The sequence below is a fragment of the Quercus robur genome, chromosome 8, assembly GCF_932294415.1.
Source record: "Quercus robur chromosome 8, dhQueRobu3.1, whole genome shotgun sequence".
Taxonomy (NCBI): domain Eukaryota; kingdom Viridiplantae; phylum Streptophyta; class Magnoliopsida; order Fagales; family Fagaceae; genus Quercus; species Quercus robur.
The window spans coordinates 49,823,188-49,848,633 of record NC_065541.1 but is presented as its reverse complement, the minus strand read 5'-3'; the positions used below and the strand labels follow the sequence as shown (position 1 = coordinate 49,848,633).

Below are 25,446 nucleotides of genomic sequence, written 5' to 3'. Positions count from 1 at the left end.
TGTGAGGATGAGGCTGTTAGCCATAGGATATCTGGTGCTGAGGAAAGTCCTGGGGGCCACTAAGAATCCAAATTGGGGAAAACTGGGACCTAATTGGGAATCTCAAGAGGTATTATTATTAATAAAAGTGTTTCAATTCAAATATTTTCTTTTAACTTATGTCAACCATACATCCTGTACTCCTGCATCTTATGATTTATATTGAATTGTTAAACAGAAACTAAGTTATGCCAGGTCTTCCGATCGCCAACTTAGTGGAAATTAACATCCTACATTGTATATTGAAATATTAAACAGAAACTAAGCTATGCCAGGTCCTCGGAACTCAAACTTAGTGGAAATTAACGTCCCATAATTTATATTGAAATATTAAACAGAAACTAAGCTATGCCAGGTTCTTGGATCGCAAACTTAGTGGAAATTAACGTCCCATAATTTATATTGAAATGTTAAACAGAAACTAAGTTATGCCAGGTCCTCGGATCGCAAACTTAGTGGAAATTAACATCCGATATTGTATATTGAAATGTTAAACAGAAATTAAGCTATGCCAGGTCCTCGGATCGTAAACTTAGTGGAAATTAACATCCCATAATTTATATTGAAATGTTAAACAGAAACTAAGCTATGCCAGGTCCTCGGATCGCAAACTTAGTGGAAATTAACATCCCATAATTTATATTGAAATGTTAAACAGAAACTAAGCCGTGCCAGGTCCTCGGATCGCAAACTTAGTGGAAATTAACATCCCATAATTTATATTGAAATGTTAAACAGAAACTAAGCCATGCCAGGTCCTCGGATCGTAAACTTAGTGGAAATTAACATCCCATAATTTATATTGAAATGTTAAACCGAAACTAAGTTATGCCAGGTCCTCGGATCGCAAACTTTAGTAGAAATTAACGTCCTATGATTTATATTGAATTGTTAAACAGAAGCTAAGTTATGCCAGGTCCTCGGATCGCAAAATTAGTGGAAATTAACATCCTATATTGTATATTGAATTGTTGAACAGAAACTAAGTTGTGCCAGGTCCTCGGATCGCGAACTTAGTGGAAATTAACGCCCTATAAGGTATATTAAAACGGTGAATAGAAACTAAGTTATGCCAGGTCCTCAGACCGCAAACTTGGTAGAGATTAACCTCCTATGTTGTGTATTGAATTATTGAATAGTAACAGAGTTGTGATAGATCTTCTAATCATAAACTTGACGGGAAATAATGCCCTGTAACATTCATTGAGGAGTCAGAGGGAGATCTTTGGACGCAAGTTGGCATACAATCAAGAAGGTGGTTGAAATGAACCCATCTAAAATTACAATGACAAAGTGAACGAGTGCAAAAATAATATAGAGCCGCAAGAGTGATAAGAAAATAAGCAAGAAAGTCCTCTACTAAGTGTCTAATTAAGTTACAAAACAGGTTTTACTTTTTTAAATTTCAACTAGATCTGTGGGTTCTGGCTGGCGGGTAGGTCTGCCTCCGAAGTTGAGATTCCATCTTTGGCTTTGGTAATGCTCCCAGTGGGTAGAACTGTGGAGTCCAATTTCCGTTGAAAACCCTGGGAGGCCGTCTCTGCCTCCGAAGCGGTGGTGGTCTTGTCTGGGGAAGCTCCTGGAGGGGCAAGTCCCTCTTTAGCTGGTTCCGGTTGGCCGCGAGGAGGAGAATTGCGAGGCAAAACCTCCTCGTTTAGGTTAATAACTGGGGAAGGAGCATCAGCCTGATGGGGTTGAAGAACTGAGGGGCGTATCGCCTCGGGATAATATATGTTCTCCGGCCTACGTAACTCGGATGAGGCCTCAACCCCAGCACGGTTAAGAGCCTCGCTCCAAGTTCTTGCGCAGTAGATTCGGCATACCTCTGGAACCTCGGCTCTCAAAGCCTTCTCAGTTTCAGCTATACCAACTTCGTAGCCTCTCTGCTCAGCTTCGTTCATTGCCTGTTCGGCATTGATTTTCGCTTTCTCGGCTTGCTCTTTGAGCTTTTCAGCTTGCTCCCTTAGCTTCTGAGTTTCCTCCAGGTGCTTCTTAAGAACAAGAGCTTGCTCCTGAGTCTTCTTTAGCTCGGCATTCGCCTCTCGCAGAAGCCTTGCTTGGTCCTCGGCCTGCTTCTGGTAGCCTTTTAATGCTGACTCGGCGCTCTTACGAGCTTGCTCTTCGACCTGTAGTTTTTTCCTTGCGTCGGCCAAGTCCTGTTCAGATTTGGACAAGGTCTGTACAGCCGTTGCCCGTCTTTTCCTTTCGCCATCTAGCTGATCGGAACAGGCATTGAGCATCTCATCTAGCTTGAAAGTATTTTGGATGATCTGTAAAAAAAAAAAGAAAGGAGGTTAACACTGTAGTCAATGAAAAGTGCATATTAGTGAGTAACAGTCATAGAATGAAAAAGGATAAAAGATAGCTTCTTACCATGCCCAAATATCGTTTGTTGTCGAGGACGAGTTCATTCTTCCTCATATTCTTTATTTCGGCCATGTCTTTCGGGAGCAATAAGGCTTCCTTTATGGCCGAGGCTACGTGACACCCTATGCCGCCGTTAAAGTCCCTTATAGAGGCAACATCTCGCAGGGGCTCCCCACCGTGCATAGGTGCTGGCAACCATGCTTGTGGCTTAGGATGTGGGGAATCAGATTTCTCTTGGCCCCGCGTGGTTTGGTGCTTAGTTTTCTATTGCTTTGCAGCTCGTTGGTCATCCTCCTCTCGAGTGGGACGAGACTTGCTCGTATCCGCCACCTCCTTGCCCTTCTGTTCTCTGCGCCTTTTCTGCTCAGCAGCGTTGGGAAGCGCTGGTTGTGGAGATGACCGAGGAGGGTGACGAGGAGCAGGAGGAGGAGACCTAGCTGGAAGAGATGAAGCCTGGGTTGGTATTGTTTTTGCAGGTACAGTCTTTCCCGGCTGACCTTCCATCAGCTCCAGCAAGCTCGTTGGTCAAGAGGACTTGGGTTCTGTTTAACACTTAGTGAAAGTGGCTTCGAGGTTAATTTCTCCCAAGTCTGTGGTCCGAGGAGCCAGGCAGGACTTGGGGTTCTGTTTAACACTTAGTGAAAATCGCTACGAGGTTAATTTCCCCCAAGTCTGTGGTCCGAGGAGCCAGGCAGGACTTGGGTTCTGTTTAACACTTAGTGAAAATGGCTTCGAGGTTAATTTCCCCCAAGTCTGTGGTCCGAAGAGCCAGGAAGGACTTGGGTTCTGTTTAACACTTAGTGAAAGTGGCTTCGAGGTTAATTTCCCCCAAGTCTGTGGTCCGAGGAGCCAGACAGGACTTGGGTTCTGTTTAACACTTAGTGAAAATCGCTGCGATGTTAATTTCCCCCAAGTCTGTGGTCCGAGGAGCCAGGCAGGACTTGGGTTCTGTTTAACACTTAGTGAAAATCGCTGCGAGGTTAATTTCCCCCAAGTCTGTGGTCCGAGGAGCCAGGCAGGACTTGGGTTCTGTTTAACACTTAGTCCAAGTAGCTGTATAGTAATACGGCGTCAAGAATGATGTCTTTCATTAATAACAGTACCTTTTTAGGTTATTTACATTCCATGGGCGTGGCACCACATGTTCATCCAAATCTTCCAAAAAGTATGCCCCTATGCCGGCTACGGAAGTGATACGGTATGGGCCCTCCCAGTTTGGTCTAAGCTTTCCCCATGCAGGGTTCCTCGCGGTGCCCAGGACTTTCCTCAGCACTAGATCCCCGGGCGCCAATGGCCTTGACTTCACCTTGGCGTCGTAGCCCTGTTTGAGCTTTTGCTGATAGTATGCTAGGTGGACCATTACACTTTCCCTTTTTTCTTCGAGGAGATCCAAGCTTTTTTCCAGAAGGCTGTTATTAGCAATGGGGTTGAAGGCAGTTGTCCTCTGTGTTGGGAAGTTTATCTCCAGTGGGATGATAGCCTCAGCTCCGTAGATCAATGAAAAGGGGGTTTCTCCCGTGGACCTGCGAGGCGTGGTGCGGTATGTCCATAAGACATGGGCTAACACTTCAACCCACCTCCCTTTCGCATCGACCAACCTCTTTTTCAGTCCATTCACTATGGTTTTATTGATGGCTGCCGCCTGTCCATTACCCTGTGGGTAGGCCGGTATGGAGTATCGATTGATAATTTCCAGCTCATTACAGTATTCTCTGAAGGCTTTGCTGTCAAACTGGAGGCCGTTGTCCGAGATCAGGGTGTGCAGGGTCCCGAACCTAGTGATAATATTTTTCCAAACAAACTTCTTGACATCGACGTCCCTGATGTTTGCCAACGCCTCAGCTTCGATGCACTTTGTGAAGTAATCGGTGCCGACGAGAAGAAATTTCTTGTTCCCAGCCACTTTGGGGAACGGTCCTAGTATGTCTAGGCCCCATTGTGCGAATGGCCAAGGGCTGGACAGCGGGTTAAGTTCTCCGCCCAGCTGATGTATGTTTGGGGCGAACTTTTGGCATTGGTCGCACTTCTTCACATATTCCAGAGCCTCTTTATGCATGCTCGGCCACCAGTAACCTAGCGTCATGGCCCTGTGGGAGAGGGACCTGCCCCCCGTATGGCTTCCAAAAATCCTTTCATGTAACTCCTCCAGGATGAGTTCTGTAGCCTTTGGGTGCACACATAGTAGGTATGGCCCCGAGAACGAGCGTCTGTAAAGTTTGGAGTCCTCAGACAGCTAGAATCGAGAAGCTTTCCTCATGATTTTGTCAGCCTCAACCTTATCGTCTGGCAAGGTGTCATGCTTTAAGAACAGCACCAGAGGGTCCATCTAGCTAGGTCCTGCCCCGACGTTGTGTACTCGAATTCCGTTGGCCTTCTCTGTTGTTGGGCGGCAGAGATCTTCAACTAAAATAACCCGCGGAAGGGGCTGAGCCGAGGAGGTGGCCAGCGTTACGAAAGAATCAGCATGGGTGTTCCCACTTCTGGGTATATGCGTTAAGCGGAAGTGATAGAAATGGGTCTGCAGGTGTTTAGCCCGGGCAAGGTACTTTTGCATTCTTTCATCCTTCGCCTCCAATTCCCCGTTCACTTGTCCCACGATGAGTCTCGAATCCGAGAATATACTTATGCACTTTCCACCCAATTTTCGGATCATTGACATCCCCTCTAACAGCGCCTTATACTCGGCTTCGTTATTCGTGGCAGAGAATCCGAGCCTCAACGACTTTTCTATGGTTATCCCTTCGGGAGAGACTAGAACAGGCCCCACCCCTGAGCCCCTTTGGTTCGCTGCTCCGTCGATGTGTGCTTTCCACCAATTATGTTCATGTTGAGAGACTATGCTGATCAGTTTCTCATCAGCACTTGGTGATCCCGACATTTCCATTCCTTCTAGGGTGGGCTCCGCAAATTCAGCTACTAGATCAGTGAGGACCTGACCTTTTATGGCGGTGCGAGGCATGTATCTAATGTCGAAGGCGCCCAGGATCGTTCCCCACTTAGCAATTCTACCTATGTAGTCGGCGCTGCGGAGGACGGATTTTAGCGGAAGTTGAGTTAGCACAACTACTGTATGTGCCTGAAAATAGTGGGGGAGCTTCCGCGTGGCTTGTACGACGGCCAAGATAGCTTTTTCAAGGGGGAGATACCAGGTCTCTACCTCCTGCAGCGATTTGCTCACGTAATACACGGGTCGTTGCGTGTCGTTGTCTTCTCGGATTAGCACTAAGCTCACCGCATGAGAGGCTACTGCGATCTATGCGAACAACACCTCGTCGGCATCGGGACTGGACATGATCGGTGGTCGGGCGAGGTATTCCTTGAGTTGCTGGAAAGCTAAAGCACACTCCTCAGTCCACTCGAAGCCCTTCCACTTGTGCAATAGGAGGAAGAAAGGTCTGCATCTGTCCGCTGAGCGGGAGATGAAACGGTTTAAAACAACTATCATGCCGGTAAGCTTCTGGACCTCTTTGGGATTCTGAGGGGGCTGCAGGCTATGAATGGCTCTTATTTGATCAGGGTTGACTTCTATTCCCCTGTGGGTCACCATATAGCCTAAGAACTTTCTTGATCCCACCCCAAATGAACATTTGGATGCATTCAGTCGTAGCTTGTATTTTCTCAGAATTTGAAAGACTTCACCGAGGTCTCTGATGTGGTCGGCCACCAATTTGCTCTTTACTACCATGTCATCTATATACACTTCAACAGTCTTACCCATCTGCTGTTCAAACATCCTAGTCATCATCCTCTGATAGGTCGACCCGGCATTCTTCAAGCCGAAGGGCATTACCTTATAATGATAGTTTCCAACTGGGGTGACAAAAGCGGTTTTTTCTTGGTCTTCGGCAGCCAGGGATATCTGATGGAAGCCCTGGAAAGCGTCCAAAAAACTCATTCGGGGGTGTCCGACAGTCGCATCTACCAATCGGTCTATCCGCGGCATTGGGAAAGGATCCTTTGGGCAGGCCTTGTTTAAGTCCGTGAAGTCTACACAGACCCGCCATTTCCCGCTCTTCTTCTTTACCACGACTGTGTTGGCTAACCATTCGGGGTAGAATACTTCCTTGATAGCCCCAGCTTTCTTCAATTTTGCGACCTCTTCTCTCACAGCGTCTGCATGTTCTTTTTACGGCCGCCGAGGAGGTTGCTTCTTTGGTGTTATAGCCGGGTTAACATTAAGGTGATGGCATATGAGATCTGAGTCAACCCCGGGGGCCTCATAGGGATCCCAGGCGAATACGTCCTCATTCCGTCGAAGAAAATCAATTAGCGTTGACTTCTCCTGTGGTGGTAATTCCGAGCCGATCTGAAAAAACCTCTCAGGGTCTGATCCGACGAGTACTTTCTCCAGCTCTTCACAGCTCGCCTCCATGACCGGTCCTCCACTACCCGCAGTTGGGATCGGGGTCATTGATTGCTATAAGCCGCTCTCGGCTGAAGTGGAAGGTTCACTATTTGGTCGTCGTGAGATTGCCGACACCATGCATTGTCTAGCCATTCCTTGGTTCCCTATTATTTCTTTGACTTGACCTCCTAACGGATACTTCACTTTTTGGTGCAAGGTTGATGGCACAGCCCCTAGTGCATGAAGCCACGGCCGGGCCACAATAACTGTGTAGGGGGAGTATGCATCTACGACAATGAAGTTCACCTCTACCACGTCTGAGTCTGTTTGCACAGGCAGCCTAATCATGCCTTTCGGGATGACGATTTTTCCTTCGAAGCTGACCAGAGGGGAATCGTATGGCGACAGGTCTTCTGGCTTCAAGTTCAACCCCTTATACAAATCAGGGTACATTACCTCCATGGCGCTGCCTTGATCAACTAACACCCTTTTCATGTCATAACCTCCTATTCTAAGCGTGACGACTAGGGCATCGTCGTGGGGTTGAAGGGTTCCTTGCTTGTCTTCCTCCGTGAACCCGATCAATGGCGTGGCACTCACTTTGGCTCTCTTGGATTCCCTTTCGTCTGGCTTAGTCGGGAACCTGCCCACTGACATTACTATGAAAGGGCTAGAACCGGTTCTCCCAGGTGCGGCAAGAATGACATTTATTGTGCCAATGGGTGGCCTCAATGTGCCTTGTCTGGTTTCGACATTTGACTGTTCCTGCCATCCTTCAGGGCGGTGCAATAGATGCCTCAACTTCCCTTCTCGGACAAGCCGATCCAAGTGGTTTTTCAGATTCCTGCAATCGTCGGTGGTGTGACCTGGCTCCTGGTGGTACGCGTAGTACAGATTCTGATTGCGTTTTAAGGGGTCGCCCGCCATCCTGTTCGGCCACTGAAAGAAGGGTTCGCACTTCACCTTCTCCAGGATCTTGTGCAACGATTCTCGGAACACAGCATGGACTGCCTGAGCCCCAGTAGGTCCGGACTGTTCCACGTAGTCTCTTCTCGGCCTGTTACTACTGTTAAAGCGGTCCAACCTGAAGTCCCCCCTCTCCTGAGGGACAACCTTCGCTTTACCCTTCCCCATCTGCTGGTCCTTCTCGACCCTTTTGTACTTGTCAATTCTGTCCATGAGTTGGCGCACGCTGGTGACTGGCTTCCCAGTGAGGGACTTTCTTAAGCCATGTTCTGTCGGCAAGCCCCTTTTGAATGTCTAATGGCGACGTCATCGTAATTTCCTTCTATGTCGTTACACATTTCCCAGTACCTGTCCGAGTAGGCCTTTAGCGTCTCTCCTTCCCACATGGACAAGGATAGGAGGGAGTCGAGGGGCTGAGGGACTCTAGTGCTGGTGATGAAACGGGAACCAAAAGCCTGTGTTAGCTGTTTAAAGGAATCTATGGAATTCGGCTGGAGGGCATCAAACCATCTCATCGCCATAGGTCCCAAGCTTGATGGAAACACCTTACACATTAACGCCTCATCCCTGGAGTGGACGACCATCCTCTGATTGAATTGGCTTACATGCTCTACTGGGTCGGTCCGACCATTGTATATGGCAAACGTTGGTTGATGGAACCACCGAGGGAGCACTGCCCTCTTTATTCTATGCGTGAACGGCGACTGGGAGATGTGATCCAGGGCCTTGCTCATGGCATCGTTGGCCAGGCCTTGGTAAGATGGGCTTTTGTGGCTGCGTTTGTGAGGCCGCTCTTCCTCGTAGGAAAATGTCTCGCTCAGAGGGGTTCTTGATCTTCGCCGGTATTCGTTTTCCTCATCACTGCTAGTGCCTGAGTCGGGTGAAGGACGTTTCTACTGCGCTCGGCGCAGCTTCTTCTTCAGATCATCAATCTCTTGTTGTAGAGCCTTTCGATCGTTTTGCTTATGGGATGCATGATCCTTCCATTTTGAGCGGCTTCTACTCGTGTGAGAGGTGTTCACACTGCCCTCTCGTTGATTATCTTGGTCCTTCCCTCGTTCGAGATTTAAAAAATTGTCCTGCCGTTGAGAATCTGCACGTCCGGTTTGGCGCGGACCTGGTCCTTCCATTTCTTACTGTTTCACTTGTCGAGACACAAGTTCTTCCCACAGACGGCGCCAATTGTAGGGGCGGTTTTTGGGGCCCAGGCCCAACAAGTAAGTGGTTCTGGCCCAAAAGTCCCTAGACAATGAATTTGTAGAGAGCGAGTTATAGAACTAGGGCTAGACGAAGTGAACGTCAGTTAGATGTATGCCATGCAGCATATTGAACGTGAGAATATTCCATTTTAGTTCACAGGGTATCGATTCGAGGAGACGTATAAGTGCACCTCTTGCTCTTGGTTACAGACTACAGAATTCTTTCACCTCTCTCTCTCTCTTTCTTTTTCCTCAATTCTCTGATCCCCTCTTCATGGGGATTTCCTTCTCTTATATAGCACCCTCAAATTGATAAGAGCCTTACACTTGTTAACCATCTGGACTTTCACTTGAGTGCCTGTCCCATCGGACATCCACCTTATCTTTCTGTGAGTTGCACTGGCCAAGATAACACTATTCACCTGTCTTCTCTACATTAATGTGACTGGAAAAGTAGCTTCCTTGCATTTAATGCGGCAACTGTGGTTGCCTCCTGGACGTCTAACATTTTCCTCTTGCTTGGGATGGTTCCTCATTGTGTGCAGGGTGTACGTTGGACTCCCATTTGGTGTGTCTGAGGAGGCACTCCTCCTCGGACGCCCCTTAAATAAGTTCGGCCCAACAGGATTGGGCTGGAAATCTTCTGGCCCCGTTTTCCCTTCTTGTCATGGCTAGACTCTGCGCGGGGCCCAAAGCCCACTGTTGACTTGTAAATTTCACCCCTACAAATGTATACAATTTTTTAATTTTATTTTTTTGATTGGATGAATGTATATAGTTGATTGCTTATTAGATGGAAAAGTTTCACCAACCCTCCACACACAAGTTTTGTGTGTGTATATATATATAGGGACGGAGCCACTAGGACTTAGAGTTAGGGGGTAAAAGTATAAACAAAAAAAAAAAAAAAAATTTGAAACTCCAAATAAACATTCATTTAATAAACCATTACCAAAGAAAAATACACAAAATTATTGTTTTTTAAGATATTACGATGCAATTATTTATGAAAATTGGACATTAGGATTTTCCTTAACATTAGTAGTTGACAATGTTGCACCACTAGTATTAACTTCTAAATCATTTGAAGCTTATTTTTTGAAAAAATCAAATATGGTAGTTGACTTTTTCATAATCTATAAATAAAATATAATTTGAAATTATCATGTCATTATATGGTCAAAAATCTACAACCATTACACACAATAGATAAGCACTATGCACACAAGTAGTCAACAAATAACCAATAAATTTTAAAGTTGCAAATAATTTCTTTAATTATTTACCTTAAAAAAATCTCTTTAATTTTTTAAAAGACACTAATAGACAAAAACAATAACAAACAAAACTACAAATCTACAATAAAATGCATAGAACTGTCAGAACATCACATAGGCATCAATGGCGGCTCCAGAAATGCTTTTGAAGGTGATCATTAAGAAACTTAAATTGTAAAAATATAATAAAAGGAGAATTTTATATATTGACAACAAAAAACACACACACACACACACACAAACACCCACATACAAACACATAAAGTCTTATAATTTCCTTCTACGAATTTTCTTATTTTGAAATCGTTATATGATAATCTCATTATTAATGTTACAAGCTACATCTCTTTTAAAATTTTAGTTAAATAAAATTTTTCTTCGACTTTTTTTATTTTTTATAATTTATGTAAGGATTTAATATATTGTTAAGGGGACTAAAGTTTAAGGACAAAATTTGGCTACAAACTAAGTTGTAGCACAAAACTACAACTCTCACTAAACAAATTAACATTGCTACATATTTTGCAAATCTAACCGTTGAATTGCATGTTCTCTATGTTCTTAAAATACATGTAGTTTCAAGTCAATCGGATGTTATTTACTATTCAATTATAAACTTATTTTTTGTGTATAATTTTAGATTGCAAAAACTCAAAATTTAAACATTTGATTGATGACATAATTATTGATTTTTGATTTTCTTGAAATTTTACAAGTATGAAGGATAAAAGAAGAAAATATAATTAAATGGTGGATTTATTAAATTCACAACCAATAAAAAAAAATATTGAATGGAATTGTAGCCTTACCTTACAACCAAGTTTATTGCCAAATTTTATCTAAAATAAATCATAAATTTTTAAAATTTATACATAATAATATTAATTTTTTATAGGCGAGAGTGGTCACAGGTTCACCCTGGACCCTATGTAGAGCCACCAGTGATAGGCATTGTTTTGTTTTACATAATTCACTGTTGTTAGTTACTAGAATAGAGACAAGACACCACTTGACCACCATTTATTATAAAAAAAGAAGAAGAAGAATTTAGGCCTTATTAAAGATTGAAAGAGAAAGTTCAAAGATGGAGTTAGAGTCTACCTCTCTCTTTTTGACTCTTTCTTTCTAATCTCTTCTTCTATTTTTGGATGTGGTGGAGTCTCTGAGCTTTGTCTCTCTTTCAATTTTCTTCACAACACTGTCAACACATATGATTAAATCTAAGTTAATCAACCAACTAACCAAGTATAAGAGATTCAGATATGAGAGAGGAAAAAAATGTTACTAGGTTTGGGTGGTGCTGATTGCTGCGGTGGACTGGTGCTGGCCAGTGGCGTCAGGTGTGATGCATTGGTCTACCTTTACTTCTGCTACACTGTTGTTCTGTTGTCGTGCCGTTGCCCAATTTCTCAGTTCTGAGGTCTTCTACCGTAAGTTAGGTTTTTTTATTTTTATTTTTATTTTTTTTAGTGGCTTAGAAATCCCCTTCTTTTTTCCTTTTATTATATGTGTGTCTTGCTGTAAGTTGGCTTAGAAATCCCCTTTTAGTTAGAATCGGTTTTGAATATTTTTTTTGCCTGTGTTTGTTTTGGGTTTTTGTTTGGGCTTAATTTTTGTTGTTGGGCTATATTTTTTTTTTATAGATTTAAAAAATATCAATAATATTGTTGAGGGGGGCAAAGTGCAATTTTATTGAAACAAATTGCTAAAAATAATATATTATATATATACTAATTTTTTTTTTTAAAAATCTAGGGGCCACTGCCTCCTACGTCCAACAATAGCTCCGTCCTTGTGTGTGTGTATATATATATATTAATTGGTTTTTTTTTAATTGCACTTGTGCGTATTCAAGGAATATAAACCAGTTGTAATAAGTTTTGTGCTCTCTAACACACTCAATTGAATTTGGGCCGACGATATGCCCAATTTGTGAATGATTTTGTAACTTGGACTCCAACCATCATAGACTCTGAAGTGACTGCAGATGTAACCTAGTTTTCTCATTCTTGATATGAAAAAAAAATTACTGTTTCTGACAATTAAAAAAAGAAAAGAAAAGAATTTGGGCCTAACTTATGCTTCAAATTATTAATTCTATCTTTAAAGAAGGGATTATCAAATCTGCAATAAAGGATAGGGAGAAGGTTGCTACTGGATTGTAAGCCCATGGACCTCACAACTTCATTATGCCTATATTGACGAAGAAATTCTCAACAGATTTCGAGCCTCTAATTTGATCATGCACCCTAAATTATGCATACCTAGAGCGAACGGTGGAAGTTGGACCAACTGATCAACCTTTGGTCTGAAAGAACCGTTTGTTTTTCTAATTATGTATTTTTTATAATTTTATTTACGCAAACACCGACTATATAGTTTTAACAGAGCTTTATAGTTCATTCATCCAAAAAAAAAACAGTGCTTTATAGTGGAAACTTTCATGGTTCAAATTGCCATCAACCAATTTTGTAAGTATCAAATTATAAAATAAAATAAAAAATCTATAGTTCCATAAATTTTTTTTAAAAAAACCTGCACGTACACTTAAGCAATATGAGAACTTCTTCTACTGCGCAGGTGATACAATTTTGCTTTGCCAAAGTAAAACAATCAATATAATCCCTTAAAGAAGATGAACACACAACAATACAATACAATACAATACAATACAATAAAATTTTTATTTTGGTTCCACCCTAACTAAAATCTCATATTAATATATAATCTATAAATCTCTCTCTACACAATATATAATCACAGACACACACACGTCACATACGTGCATATATAAAATATAAACAGAACTTAAACCATTGAACAATTCTTATTTTGTTAACTTACAATCACAGTACTTTTCTTTGTTAATTAAAACTCAATCCCATAGAAAAGAGCACGAGCGTTTAACCTACCTTCCAAGCACTCTTGCATGATCAAGCCACCTAAGTCTGAGTTACCTTGGGTTAAATCCACTTGAGCCATCATCTCCTTGAGTTTCCTCTTACTCATTCGCACTCTAATTCTTAAGTAGCTCGATGGGACTCTTATTCCATCAGCTTGGTCCACTGGATGCACCCCTTTTTTTCGCCCAAAAAAGTTTCCCATTACTATTCTATTTCTCTTTAGTTCTAGCTCTAGCTCTAGCTTTAGCTCTCTCTCTCTACTCTCTCGGATTGCTCTCAATCAATATATTTTATGTGGATGTGAGTGTGCTTATGTCATTTTTTAAAACCGTAACCAACACCGTAATAAATACGCATGCGGCCCACAAGAAATACATGGTTAAGGTTGACGTAACCAATTTGACAAAATTCTTGTCAATCAGCAGCATGAAAATAGAGCTCATTTGAAATATGAAAAGAATGACGTATTTTTATGTATTTTTTTTATTTACATGTATTTTTATAAAATTTAAATAATATTATTAAAAATCTTTTATCAAACGGGTTCAGAATTTCAAGTATTTGATATGTGGTTTCTAGTACATGGTTTTTAATTTTTAATTTTTTTTTAAATATCTAAGTTTTTAAATATATAGTTCGTAGTCTATATAAAAAAAATTGTTTATATATTATTTCTCTTAAGATTACTCACAATCACAAAACCATCATCTGATTTTGTTCTTGTTAATGCATGAATGAACAACCAGTCATATTTTGTTTAATTAATGTAAAATAGGAGATGGATATTTGTAGAGATAAACAAGCAGCCATTTTAAGACATATCTAATCTCATGCATTTAAAGATGGTCCCACTTTCTAAGATTGTAATTACGTAGACTTCTTCAAAATTATCATATCCGCATATATTTGTTTTGGTTTTTGGATCTTCATGTATTTCAATCAAGTTCATGATGGTGATATTAAAAGATGTGAAACATGGGCCGAATGAGGGAGACGTCACGCAATTTTTCGGGATGGGAACGGCCATGCTACTTAATAATTTGCCAAACTCATTTTGACTTCTTCTTTTCAAGCCTCTTTCTTTTTTAAAAATGTTTTTACTTATTTTTTCAAAAGTGAAAATCATAACATGAGTAATGATTATCCCATATAACTTATTTAATATATTTTGTATATATTTACCTTTTACGTTTTAAATGTGAAATTACCTTTCACTTTTAAAATGTGTATAACAACACATGTAATTGTAAATATTATATATGAATGTGTGAAAAATTTGTGCAAAAGAATATAAATTCACGGTTATTTCTCATCTTTAGCTTCAAGAAATGATAATTTTTTGATAAGGCGTACTTTTATGCTTTTCCCATCTATATATGATTAACAGCAAATTTTTAAGTAGTTGCACTTGCCCACTTTTCTCTTCTTCTTTCCAAAGTCCCTTAAAAAAAAAAAAAAACATCTTTATGAAGGTGATATTCCAACATATGCACTATTATTACCATATATAATAATATAATTTAATGAAACAGCAACTTTTGTAGCAAGGTGCACAGTTTTGCTTTTTCCATCTATATATAATTAACAGATTTTTTTTTTAAATTTATTTTATTATTAGTTGCACTTGGCCGAAACTTTGCTTTTTGATCTTCTTTCTCGGGTCAAATCTCTGGCCAAACAAAAAAAGTAGTGTTTCGAATCTTAGACAACCAAATCATACTATGTCGCCCATTAGGTTTGTGTTACACATAACTTCCACGACCTAGTCCCTTTGTAGATTTTAGAGGCATTACGTTTAATATAAAATTTCTAAGTGGTTGCAAAAGGCTTCTTCTTCATTCGACCTAGAATTTTAAAATTATAGCGAAAGGACATGGTTCAAACCGATAGTGGTCGTGGGAATAGATGAAAATCCAATCTATCATGGATCAACTAATTGCAGTGTTCATTAGGGTTAAAGAAAACTATTACAAAATGAGCATAAAAATTTTATGATATTTTTCATAATTACTATCATGACCTACGTGATTAGTGTATAATAAAAGTAATATGAGTGATGAAATAATGTTAAAATAATATTGTTTTAATCCTAACAAACTTTATCAACACTTTATGGGAAAAAAAAAATTACGATTTTTGTTGTTACTGTTGTGTTTTTAGCATTATCCTTTTTGCTCAACTTTATTTTTACAGCCTAAAATAGACATAATGAATGGTGTCTAATTTGACGTTGTACTGAGTTGAAAGCACCATCTCGTAAGAAATGATGCTTAAAACGCCAATGTAATTATGGAATATAGATTCCTTTTAACCCTCTTGTCATGTACTCAAAATCTCAAACGGTAATCTAAAGTTCTATTGTTGTTAACAAATATATTCCTCTTCACCCCGTGCTAGCTAGGTCCAGCCATCCCAAAACTATTTTTATGTATTTTTCTGATCAAAACATCATTACAAACAAAGAACATGGATTCAAAATAAACTTGAGTGTCACCGAAAGCACTAAGTGACGGTGGGGGCCTCATAATAAGGAGACTGCAATATGTATACCTAGAGTGTTTCATAGTTCATACATACACACAATACGTTAATAGGGATTCCCATACAAATATATCAAACATGTGAAATACCAAAATCAATGAAGCTTGTGTTCGGTGTGGAATATATAGTTTTTTTTTTTTCTCCCCTCAACAAAATAAAAAGCTAGGGGAAAATAAAAAGTCTCAATTATTGCTAGCACTGAATTATATTGTAATTGCCCCATGATTTGCTAAAGAATTTGGACAAGTCACCTGACCCATCTGCTCAGTGGGGTATGGTGACCCCAAGGTCGTAGGTTATGCCCTGCATATGGGCCGGAACAAGATTCATCAGAGGTTGCTGGGAAAGGACATTATTGATTATTGCCTAAGCCTAATCCCCGGATTTGGTATCTAAAGAAATGGGACAAAGGAAATTGTTGAGCTTTCATTGTCATTAGGATGAAGAACTTTAGGGACACATTTATTTCTATACTCAATTTCACAATATATTAATGTGCGTGATTGTAAATGGTTAAAACTTTTTGTCTACTTTTGTTTATATGGATTCACAATTTTTGATTCATCACTTACTATTGCATAAATTAACAAGTTGTGAAATTGAGCGTGTTGTAGTATTATTGTTAAGATTAATCAGTATCTCCTCCTGCACTATTCTCTCCTAGCTTGTCCGATACACTGAATACAGAACTCTAAACTCAATATTGGGTTTCCAGATGGGTTAATAAACGGCGTCGTGTGCCGTTTACTATTGTCTTGTCCATTTATAGCTCTTCTCTTCTGGCACACGATTACAGATCCGCACATCGAAATCAATGGTAGGCCCCTCCAACCCGTAAAAGTCTAATTTATCCCTTCTTTTTAAGCGAGAGTCGACCCAAAAAGTGGGTCCACTTTTTAAAGCAAAGACAAAAAAAAAGTTGTGGACACATGATGTTGCCAATTGACCATCAACCCCATGTCCATCATGATCCACACCAGTATGGTCAAATTCTCATCTGCCCTCCAAAATCGTTGACCAATGCACTGTACCTACAAAAGTAGAAATTCGAAGTCATATATAATGAGATCACAATTTATTTTACGACAAATGTGAGGTGATAGATTTTGAGTAGTATAAAAAAATGACAGGTTTATATAAAAATAATACACAATTTATTATAAGTATCACATAAGATAGTTATAATAATGTGTAGTAAATGTTGTAGTTTTAAAATAACTCATATATCACCTTTAACTTCAACTTTCACCTTATTAAAACAATGGTGCATAAATGAAAACTATGATTGTAAATCATATATTTAAATACGCAATATACTTCCTAATTTTTTTTCCTCTAAAAATTTAAAATAGCCTATTACAATTGGTTTATAATAAAAATAATGTAAATAATAATTCTAGATAATGTTGTATGTTTTGTTGTTTTATTATATTAATTTTCACTTGAATTAAAAGTTATTCACTCATAAATAAATAAAAAATAAAAAGTAATGTTGTATCAGTCCTAATATATTTAATCAACCAAATCGATAAGTAGTCTAGCGGCAATGCTTTAGGCCTATAAAACTTTGGTCTTGGTTTGAGTCCCCTGATTCTCACACATGGTCATGGGCGCGTTGATGCCTATTTCCTATTACCATAGGTTGCCACCCTCTCTCAAATTTGTCGTGATTGTGATTATCAAACGGTCCATGTGCCATGCATCCTAGTATAGAAAAGGTGGGGCCACAACACCCAAAAAACCCCCGTGAAGGTCTTTTAGATTACAAAGAAAGGGATACTTGTGTCGGCTGGTAATGGCCTCACAAGAAACCCTCAAGAAATACCCTTCTCACAGTTACCTCATAATTTATGTTCTCACAACAATCTTCTAATATTCCGCGTAATATCAGTCTTTGAGTCTTTCTTTTAATCCATCCACCATCGATCTTTCTTTGGAGAAAGTATAACAAGCTTTGTTCAATTATCAATGGGGAATTGTGTGTTTAAAGGGTTTGGTGGAATGGAAGAGATGGTGAAGGTAATAACCTCAAGTGGTGGCATCATGGAACTCTACGCACCCATCACCGTAGAGTGCATAACAAACGAGTTCCCAGGCCACGCCATATTCCGAAGCCGAGACCTCTTTGCACAGCCACTTCTCCACAACGAAGAACTCCATGTGGGACAACTATACTATCTCCTCCCTCTCAACCCGTACAAACACAACAACACCAACGCCAAGCAATCTGACACAGCCACCAACAACAACAACAACATGTCTTCTTCTTCGTCTATCAATGTAACCACGCCGTACCGCATGTCTTCATGTGATAACCAAGGGATCATGAAGCGGTTCTCGGACCCAGAAGTTGTACCGAGGTATAATAGCAGTGGGGTGTGGAAGGTGAAGCTGGTGATTAGCCCTGAGCAGTTGTCTGAGATTTTGTCACAGGAGTCTCGCACTGAGGCGTTGATTGAGAGCGTAAGGACGGTGGCGAAGTGCGGAAATGGGGTCCCGTCGGCGGCTAACTCCGACCAGTGGAGCGTGTCCAGTAGTTGGAAGGGATCGTCGGAGAAGTATGGTTTAGATACTTAGTGCTTCATTTCTCTGCTTTTTCTAGCTTTTTTATTTATTTATTTTCCCCTTGGGTTATATTATTAGTATTACTGCTTCAGATAGTGCAATCAGCTATGCATGTGAAAAGTAAATAAATTCTTTTCTAATGTTCATAATTGTTTCTTGAATTTAATTTTTGGTGCTTGGAAGGTAGCAACCTGATGAAACTTCAATTATGACAAATTAATTCTGTTAGAATTATACTATCACAGTTTCTCAAAAAAAAAAAAAAAAAAAAAAAAATTCTATCATAGCTAGTCTCAAAACCAATTATAAGAATCAATCATAATTAATCACTGATAATTACATGTAGCTAATCCTAATCATGAGAATGTATATTAACCATTGAAAAGTAGTGATGGCGTGATCTTTTAATCTGAAGGTCTAACATAAGAACTAGATATTTCGTTTTGATTGTTAAGACTTATGATTTTGTTTTTACTTAAGATCTTATTTATCCAACGGTTAAAATGTTGATTTTGCCCTTTCATTGTAAAATTATGTTTTTGTCGATAATGTAAGGTTAAACAACAATTTCAAAATGGGGGTATCAATTATATCCCCCTTTGTCAAATTCAAAAGTTGGCCATAATTTATAGTATATTTTAAAATTTAAAATTTATTTATTTATTTAGTAAACAATATTACTTATTAGAACATACACGATTTTTGACTAAAAATTATGTGACCATCATGTGACTACATTAAGAAGACTCATGCGCTAACAAATTTGTAACTCTGCTCATGTAATGATCATGTGATTTATTTTCATCTAAAAAAGCTAACAAATTTTAATCACATGGGTCAATTTGGTGTATATAAAAATCTCAAGAGTTAAAAGGAATAATTAAAGTCCTAGAAGGTGTTTTTGCATTTAGGCCTTATTATTTATTTATTTATTATTATTATTATTATTATTATTATTATTTCCCAAAGTTTGTACCAATCTAAAACACACACACACACATATATATATATATATATATATATATATATATGAGTTGGGTTCAAGTTACACTTGTTATAACTCTAAGTAATGTTACACCACTCAATAACTTGTTATTGAATTAACTTTTTGAAAATCTAACCGTTGAATTATATGTTCTATATATTCTTAACATGCATACCAATTTTCATATCAATTGGATGTTATTTTCCATTTGATCCATAACTCATCTTTTAAACTATAAAAACTTGAATTTTAACAATTGATTGATGACATGACTATTAATCTTTGATCATCTTGAAATTTTGCAAGCATGGAGATTATATAAAGATAATGTAATCTAACGGTGGATTTGTCAATATTCGTATCCAATTAAAAAATATTGAGTGGTGTAACTTTAACTCTCTCTCTCTCTCTATATATATATATCAATAAGAAAGCCCTAATTCTAATCATCCATATAATTGAATAACAATGAAAAATCTAGGCCTAAATATGTTAAATATGAAACCTAAACTAGGCATCTTGCATAATAACTATAAATTGAAATTGTTAAGAGTCCATCATGTTATTTCACTAACAATTCTTGATGTTTTCAAGGAATATGTCATTGACTCAAATTTCCTCTCCCCAACTTTTGAATTATCAAAAAATATATATTTAAATTAAAACTAACATGCAACATTAACAACAATCATATAATTCTCAAAATATTCAAGGAGGCTTGAACAAGACACCATAAACATAACTTTCCATCATCCAACTCATGACAAAAAAAGAAGAAGTTTCAAATCAAATTTAGACGTTACGTATAGTTTGCCTAGTTACCTATTTTCTTTGCAAACTTGACTTAATTTCTAAAGTAGGAACTAGGAACTAGTTACCTATTTTCTTTTCAAGCTTGAATAATTTCTAAACAAGGAAAAATAGAAGAAGAATAATGGGAAAGAAAGAGGAAAAAATTTCAGAAATCCCCTAGTTGTACCCTCCTCTTTGAAAAAGAATCATTCTTCAGAAGATCCTCCTACATTTTTTTACAAGAAGCATGCCTTCTTTGAACAATTAGGATTTTATATTTTAATCTAATGTCCAAATAAATCACGGATGTTTTGGTTAGTTATTGTCAATTTTTAGACTTTTCTAAAATCTTTTGGACCACAAAAATCCCCCTAAATTGTAGGAAAATTATATCTAGCCAAAAAGGTCAACTCATCCCTATTTGGGGAAGATTATGTGAAAATTTCATGATTGTCAGTTTGAATTGGTGATCATAGGTCTAAACCAACAATCATCATTGTGCATCATTGTTGTGATGGTTACTCTACAAGTCCAAGTTCATGTGGTATGTGGGTTGGGGGGGAGGGGGGGGGGGGGGGGTGAGGGAGGCGTAAGGGTGCCGGAGTTTGAGTCTTCAAAAAGGAGATTCATACACATATATACACTTGTATTAAACTAGAGTAAGATTTCTATCTAAAAAATCCAGCAATTACCAGTTTTTGAAACTAAAGATTGTTGGTTAAATTGGCCACCTATGTAACGCAGGTCATCCCATGTTTTTTTTGGTTGGGGAAAATCCAATTTTCCTGTCTCCATCTATTTTAGCCTTTCAAATCTCACTTTTTCTCTTAAATAGGTTCTTCTCTTTATTTCTCAATATTTCTTCACAATATTATCTTCTACGACAACTGGAGTCCAGTGAGGGCCCTTACCTTTTCTTTTTTCCTCTTCAACTCATCATCTCTTTTCAAACCTTTGGACCTTTGGTCTTGCTTTAGTAGTTAAAGGAGAAAAATATATGTTTCTATATATATTTCTTCACCAGGAAAGACATCTACGATTTCACATTGCAATCAGCTATCATATATGGCCCTTGACGAAAACCTTTTCATCCAAAACCCCGAATTACTAAGGCAATCTCAGTTATTACAAATTATGGATATCGATTTAGGTTGAGAATAATTTGATAATTATATTTTTGGTATGTATAGAAGTGTATGTTGTGTACGTGTGATGTGCCTTTTTTGACAAGTAATTCCTATAGTGTGTGTATTCCAATAAATTCATAATTTTGTGTTCATATTTTTTTCCCTTTTCCACACTTTTTTTTTCTTACTAGTTTCTGGCTTCACTAGGTTATTTAGTTATTGCATTTTGCTTAGTCTATTTAATTTTGATTTATCCAACATGTTTGATTTTGTTTATCTTAGTTTTGATTTGCACTCAAAATTGGTTCTAAGGATAAAGGTTATAGAATAATCATAATTATAAAACTTAATTTTATTTCTTTATTGAATCATCTATACTATTAATAAGAGGATTTCCCTGTTTCGTTTTCAATTTTTGGTATACCAAAATATCCTCATATAAATTTTGAAATAACATACCCTTCAGTTTGATTTTTCCTAAAAAAAATGTTAAAATAGTAATACTATCTCATGTACAAAACGAAAAAAAAAAAAAAAAAACCCTTATTCTCACCATCCATTTTGTTAGGACATATATGAATCATGTTAAGAACATATATCATTTATAATTGGCTAATCCTTTGACAAAACGTACTTTACTTGTAATTGGGTAGATCTAGGATGAGTTTAAGTCTTCAAGAATCATGTTATTCAAGTCAAGAGTTAAAGCCATGCAAATCTGTTCAAGAAATAAGTGAAGAAGTGCTGTATTTTAAAGCTCAACAGTTAGCTCGACAGATTGCATCTATTGAGGTTTAAAAGGAAATTTTAGCTCGACGCTTGACTGCTGCTTGATAGATAACCTATCTATCGAGATTTACGAAAATCATTTTTCAAATCTGATTTCATTCATATCTATGTATATGTGTTTAGGCTTTTTTTTCTTACAACCTGAAACATATATAAGGATTATTTTAAGGACCGTCATAATTAAGGTTGTTGCACTTGTTGTTGCAAGCATATTGTGATCGGAGACAATTTGCTCTTATTCATCTTTCTTTTGAAGAAGCTGCTGCATTTATACGTCGTAGGGTTTTGTAATCAAGGAGCTTCTTGATCTTTATCGTGTGAATGAACTGAAGAACTTTGCAGCGAACATCCTTCTCAAGTTGGTGTGTTAGTCACATACTTGGATTCGTACATTAATTGGTTAGTCACGTACTAGGAACCGTGCATTGAAAAGGAGAGATTGTCACTACAGAACAAGTCCAATTGTGTATTGGGGTTAGGGTTCAACTGTAAGTTGGTAAAAGATATTGAGATTCCTTTACTTATAATAGCTTGTTGTGATAATAGTGAATTCTCAGAAGTGGTGACCTTAAATTCATCCGGTAGGGTTTTTGCCTTAGAGGTTTTCTCCATTCGAAAACAAATCACCGTGTCAACTTTATTTTCTACTGCATTTAACTTAGTTGGTGATTTGTTTGTGCTACCACGCGTATTGCATGTTAATTAACTTAATTAATTCACTTGGTTAATTAATTGGTTAATTTATCACAAGGGGTCAATACATTCTTGGGCTATCACATTTGTATTCAAATGTCTGATTTTTATTTATATTTGTTATCTATTTGAATTCAAATATTTCAATTGTCTTTATTCAAAAAATAAAAGACAAAATTACTTCTTCCAAAAAAAAAAGAAAAAAAAATCCACTACCTCACTTAAAAACTACTCATTCTTATCTCGAAATTTCTATGGTTTTTTTATTTATTTTTTTTAAATTCTTTAAAACATTCCAAAATTTTTGTTATCCAAATTCTATACAGTTATCACAAATCCCTTTCCATCCACACTAACGTATATCATTTTTCTTTTGTTCAAATCTCAAATTTTTTTACTTATCACGATTCTTATCCTAATCAATAAATTCAAATGTCCTATTGGGTTTCAACTTCTTACAGTTCTCTTTCTCAATTTTTAACATTATTCCAGGTTACCTTACTTCCTTCTTTAAAAATAAAAAATAAATACACTATTAGGGTACATTTTTTTATATATATCGCTTTTAAGCATCATAAGACCTATTTATTTTCAAACGTCACAAACAAATTATTGGGCATACCTAAATTTTTTTTTACCATTACCATGCTAGCTCGCAACTGTTTTTTTCTTTCCATCACAAAACTGGGTTACAAATGTAAAATACTATAATACCCAATATTTTTTATAAAGCCATAATTATTTACTGAGCAAGTTAAAATCTCATTCTTTTTAAAGCCCAAGAATTTTTATGCTTAGCAATATTTGGAAAAAGCCCTTGATTCAAATTCATGGCAATACTATTTTATCAATGGGATTGAACCCCATAATCAAAGCCCATGATTCAAATTCATGGCAATACTATCTTATCAATGGGATTCAACCCCATAATCAAAGCCCATGATTTAAACCTATGGCAAATTATTTATCAAAAAGCCCAATTTCCATTGGCAACATCAAAAGCCCAGTTCTCGCTGGCAACATCAAAAAGCCCAATTTCCATTGGCAATATCAAAAGCCCAATTTTCATTGGCAACATAAAAAACCTAGTTCTTACTGGCAATATCAAAAGCCTAATTTACGTTGACACTATTTTATCAAAAGCCCGAGAATATTAACGCTTGGCAAAAAATATCATGTTTATTTGATTTAAAAGATGAACAATGTTTCTTAAACATTACTATGGCAAAAAACCATAGCAATCATTTTATAAAAGTTCAACAAAAAGTTATCTTGAAAATTATGATATTCATCTCATGTTATAAACCTATGAATATGTGGTCATCATTTACGTCGCATCTTTGGAGCTCATGGTGACTATTCAATCACACAAACTCACCATTTAAATTGTGATGTGATTATTAGAAATCATGAACATTACTTATGATGTGGAAATCATCACTTTCAAAAATAGTAAATGTTATTTACAAATGCATTTTGAAACCTATCCTATTATTTCAAATATTACAACTTATTGCCCAAAGGCCCATTACAAGTGTCTATGAAAACCCAAAATATTTACTAATAATAAAAGTCCATGAGGGATGAAAACCTATGGCAACATGTGTTGTTAATGTCCATTTTGTAGGATGAACACAACCCAGCCCAAAGGGACTAGCCATATGGGCAAGCCCAATCCAAAGAGGCCCAACAAGAGGCAGAGTATTGAAAATGGACAACCAGCCTTTGTTCATCCTTGACCAAGGTATAGCTGGAGGCCTCTACAAGAGAACCAAGTCTTTGGGGATGAACTAAGGTCTATCCCATCAACTTTCTGTCACTCTTTACCTGACGTGAACAGTGCCCAAATGTTGTGATATTAGCTGAAGTCTAATGGGTGATGGAACTCCATCATTTTCCTGAAGACTATATCTTCAGCAGAAGGGAGGCTAAAACCAAGTTATCCAAATCTCAACAAATTGATGCTGTAAATGTCAAAAACGTTCAAGACATGGTTCATGTGCCAAGCCTATGAATCCTAAAGGAGAAAAATTGGGAACATGCGGTTTGGAGGGCATAAAGGGATCTCCAGCAGAACACCTTGAAGTGGACTTAAACTTTGACACCTGGCTTGGGGTGTTGAATCCTACTTCTTGGGGTCTAAATCTCAGTTGCAGTATTAGGATTCATTCTTGATACTTGCCTTAATCCTATTGGTTAAACTCAGCTCCAGAAATCTTGACATTTAATGCAAAATACCCCAAAAACCCACCATGTTTCTTATTACCCAAAGAAGCAAGGCAGTCCCAAAAGCAAATCTCTTACTTTTGGCCAAATCCTAGGATGATTAAGCCTGATTCCTTGCCCCTGATCAGTCCTACGTTTTTTGGATTCTTGTTAATTAATGCTTCCTTAACCTCAGCCTTAACCTCAACATTAATTCCATCCCACTCACTCAAAATAGACCACATCACCCCATTCATGCCTTATGTACATATATTCCCCAAAATCTTAGTTTAATACTTGCTACACTGATCTGGGATCTCTCCCTCTCTTCACACCATGCCAATTAACCCCTTTCGTCTTCCCACAAAACCTTTAATTTTTACTTTTTGTTTTACTATTGAAGGATATAATGTATTTGTAACAATGGAATTCTTCCCTCGTATTGATGTAATGATGGTTGAAAGTACAATAAATTCCCCTGACTGAGACACATAAGGACCCCTATGAATGAACACTTTCCTAAATTTATTTAATCATTGACTGCTGGACTCTAAGTGTAATTTCACCCCTACCGCTGGAGAATTTATTTTTCTTGCACTATCAGAACAGGACTGCTAACGCATTAATTAATTATTGTGAAGTATTTTTATTGG

At 37.9% G+C, this 25,446-nt stretch overlaps 2 protein-coding genes across 2 annotated transcripts; one reads left to right on the top strand and one right to left on the bottom strand.

Annotated features, from left to right (window-relative positions):
• Window positions 1–1,250: 1,250 nt before the first annotated feature.
• Window positions 1,251–7,413, bottom strand: LOC126696843 (uncharacterized). The gene is made up of 2 exons (XM_050393568.1): window positions 2,413–7,413; window positions 1,251–2,309 (listed from the first exon to the last, which is right to left on the bottom strand). The coding sequence occupies exons 1-2, from the start codon at window positions 2,587–2,589 to the stop codon at window positions 1,449–1,451; spliced, it is 1,038 nt and encodes a 345-aa protein (XP_050249525.1). The 5' UTR covers window positions 2,590–7,413; the 3' UTR covers window positions 1,251–1,448.
• A 9,833-nt stretch (window positions 7,414–17,246) lies between these two features.
• Window positions 17,247–18,217, top strand: LOC126696842 (uncharacterized). Its single transcript, XM_050393567.1, has one exon. It carries the CDS (start codon window positions 17,606–17,608, stop codon window positions 18,212–18,214), a length of 609 nt encoding a protein of 202 aa, XP_050249524.1. The 5' UTR covers window positions 17,247–17,605; the 3' UTR covers window positions 18,215–18,217.
• Window positions 18,218–25,446: the final 7,229 nt, after the last annotated feature.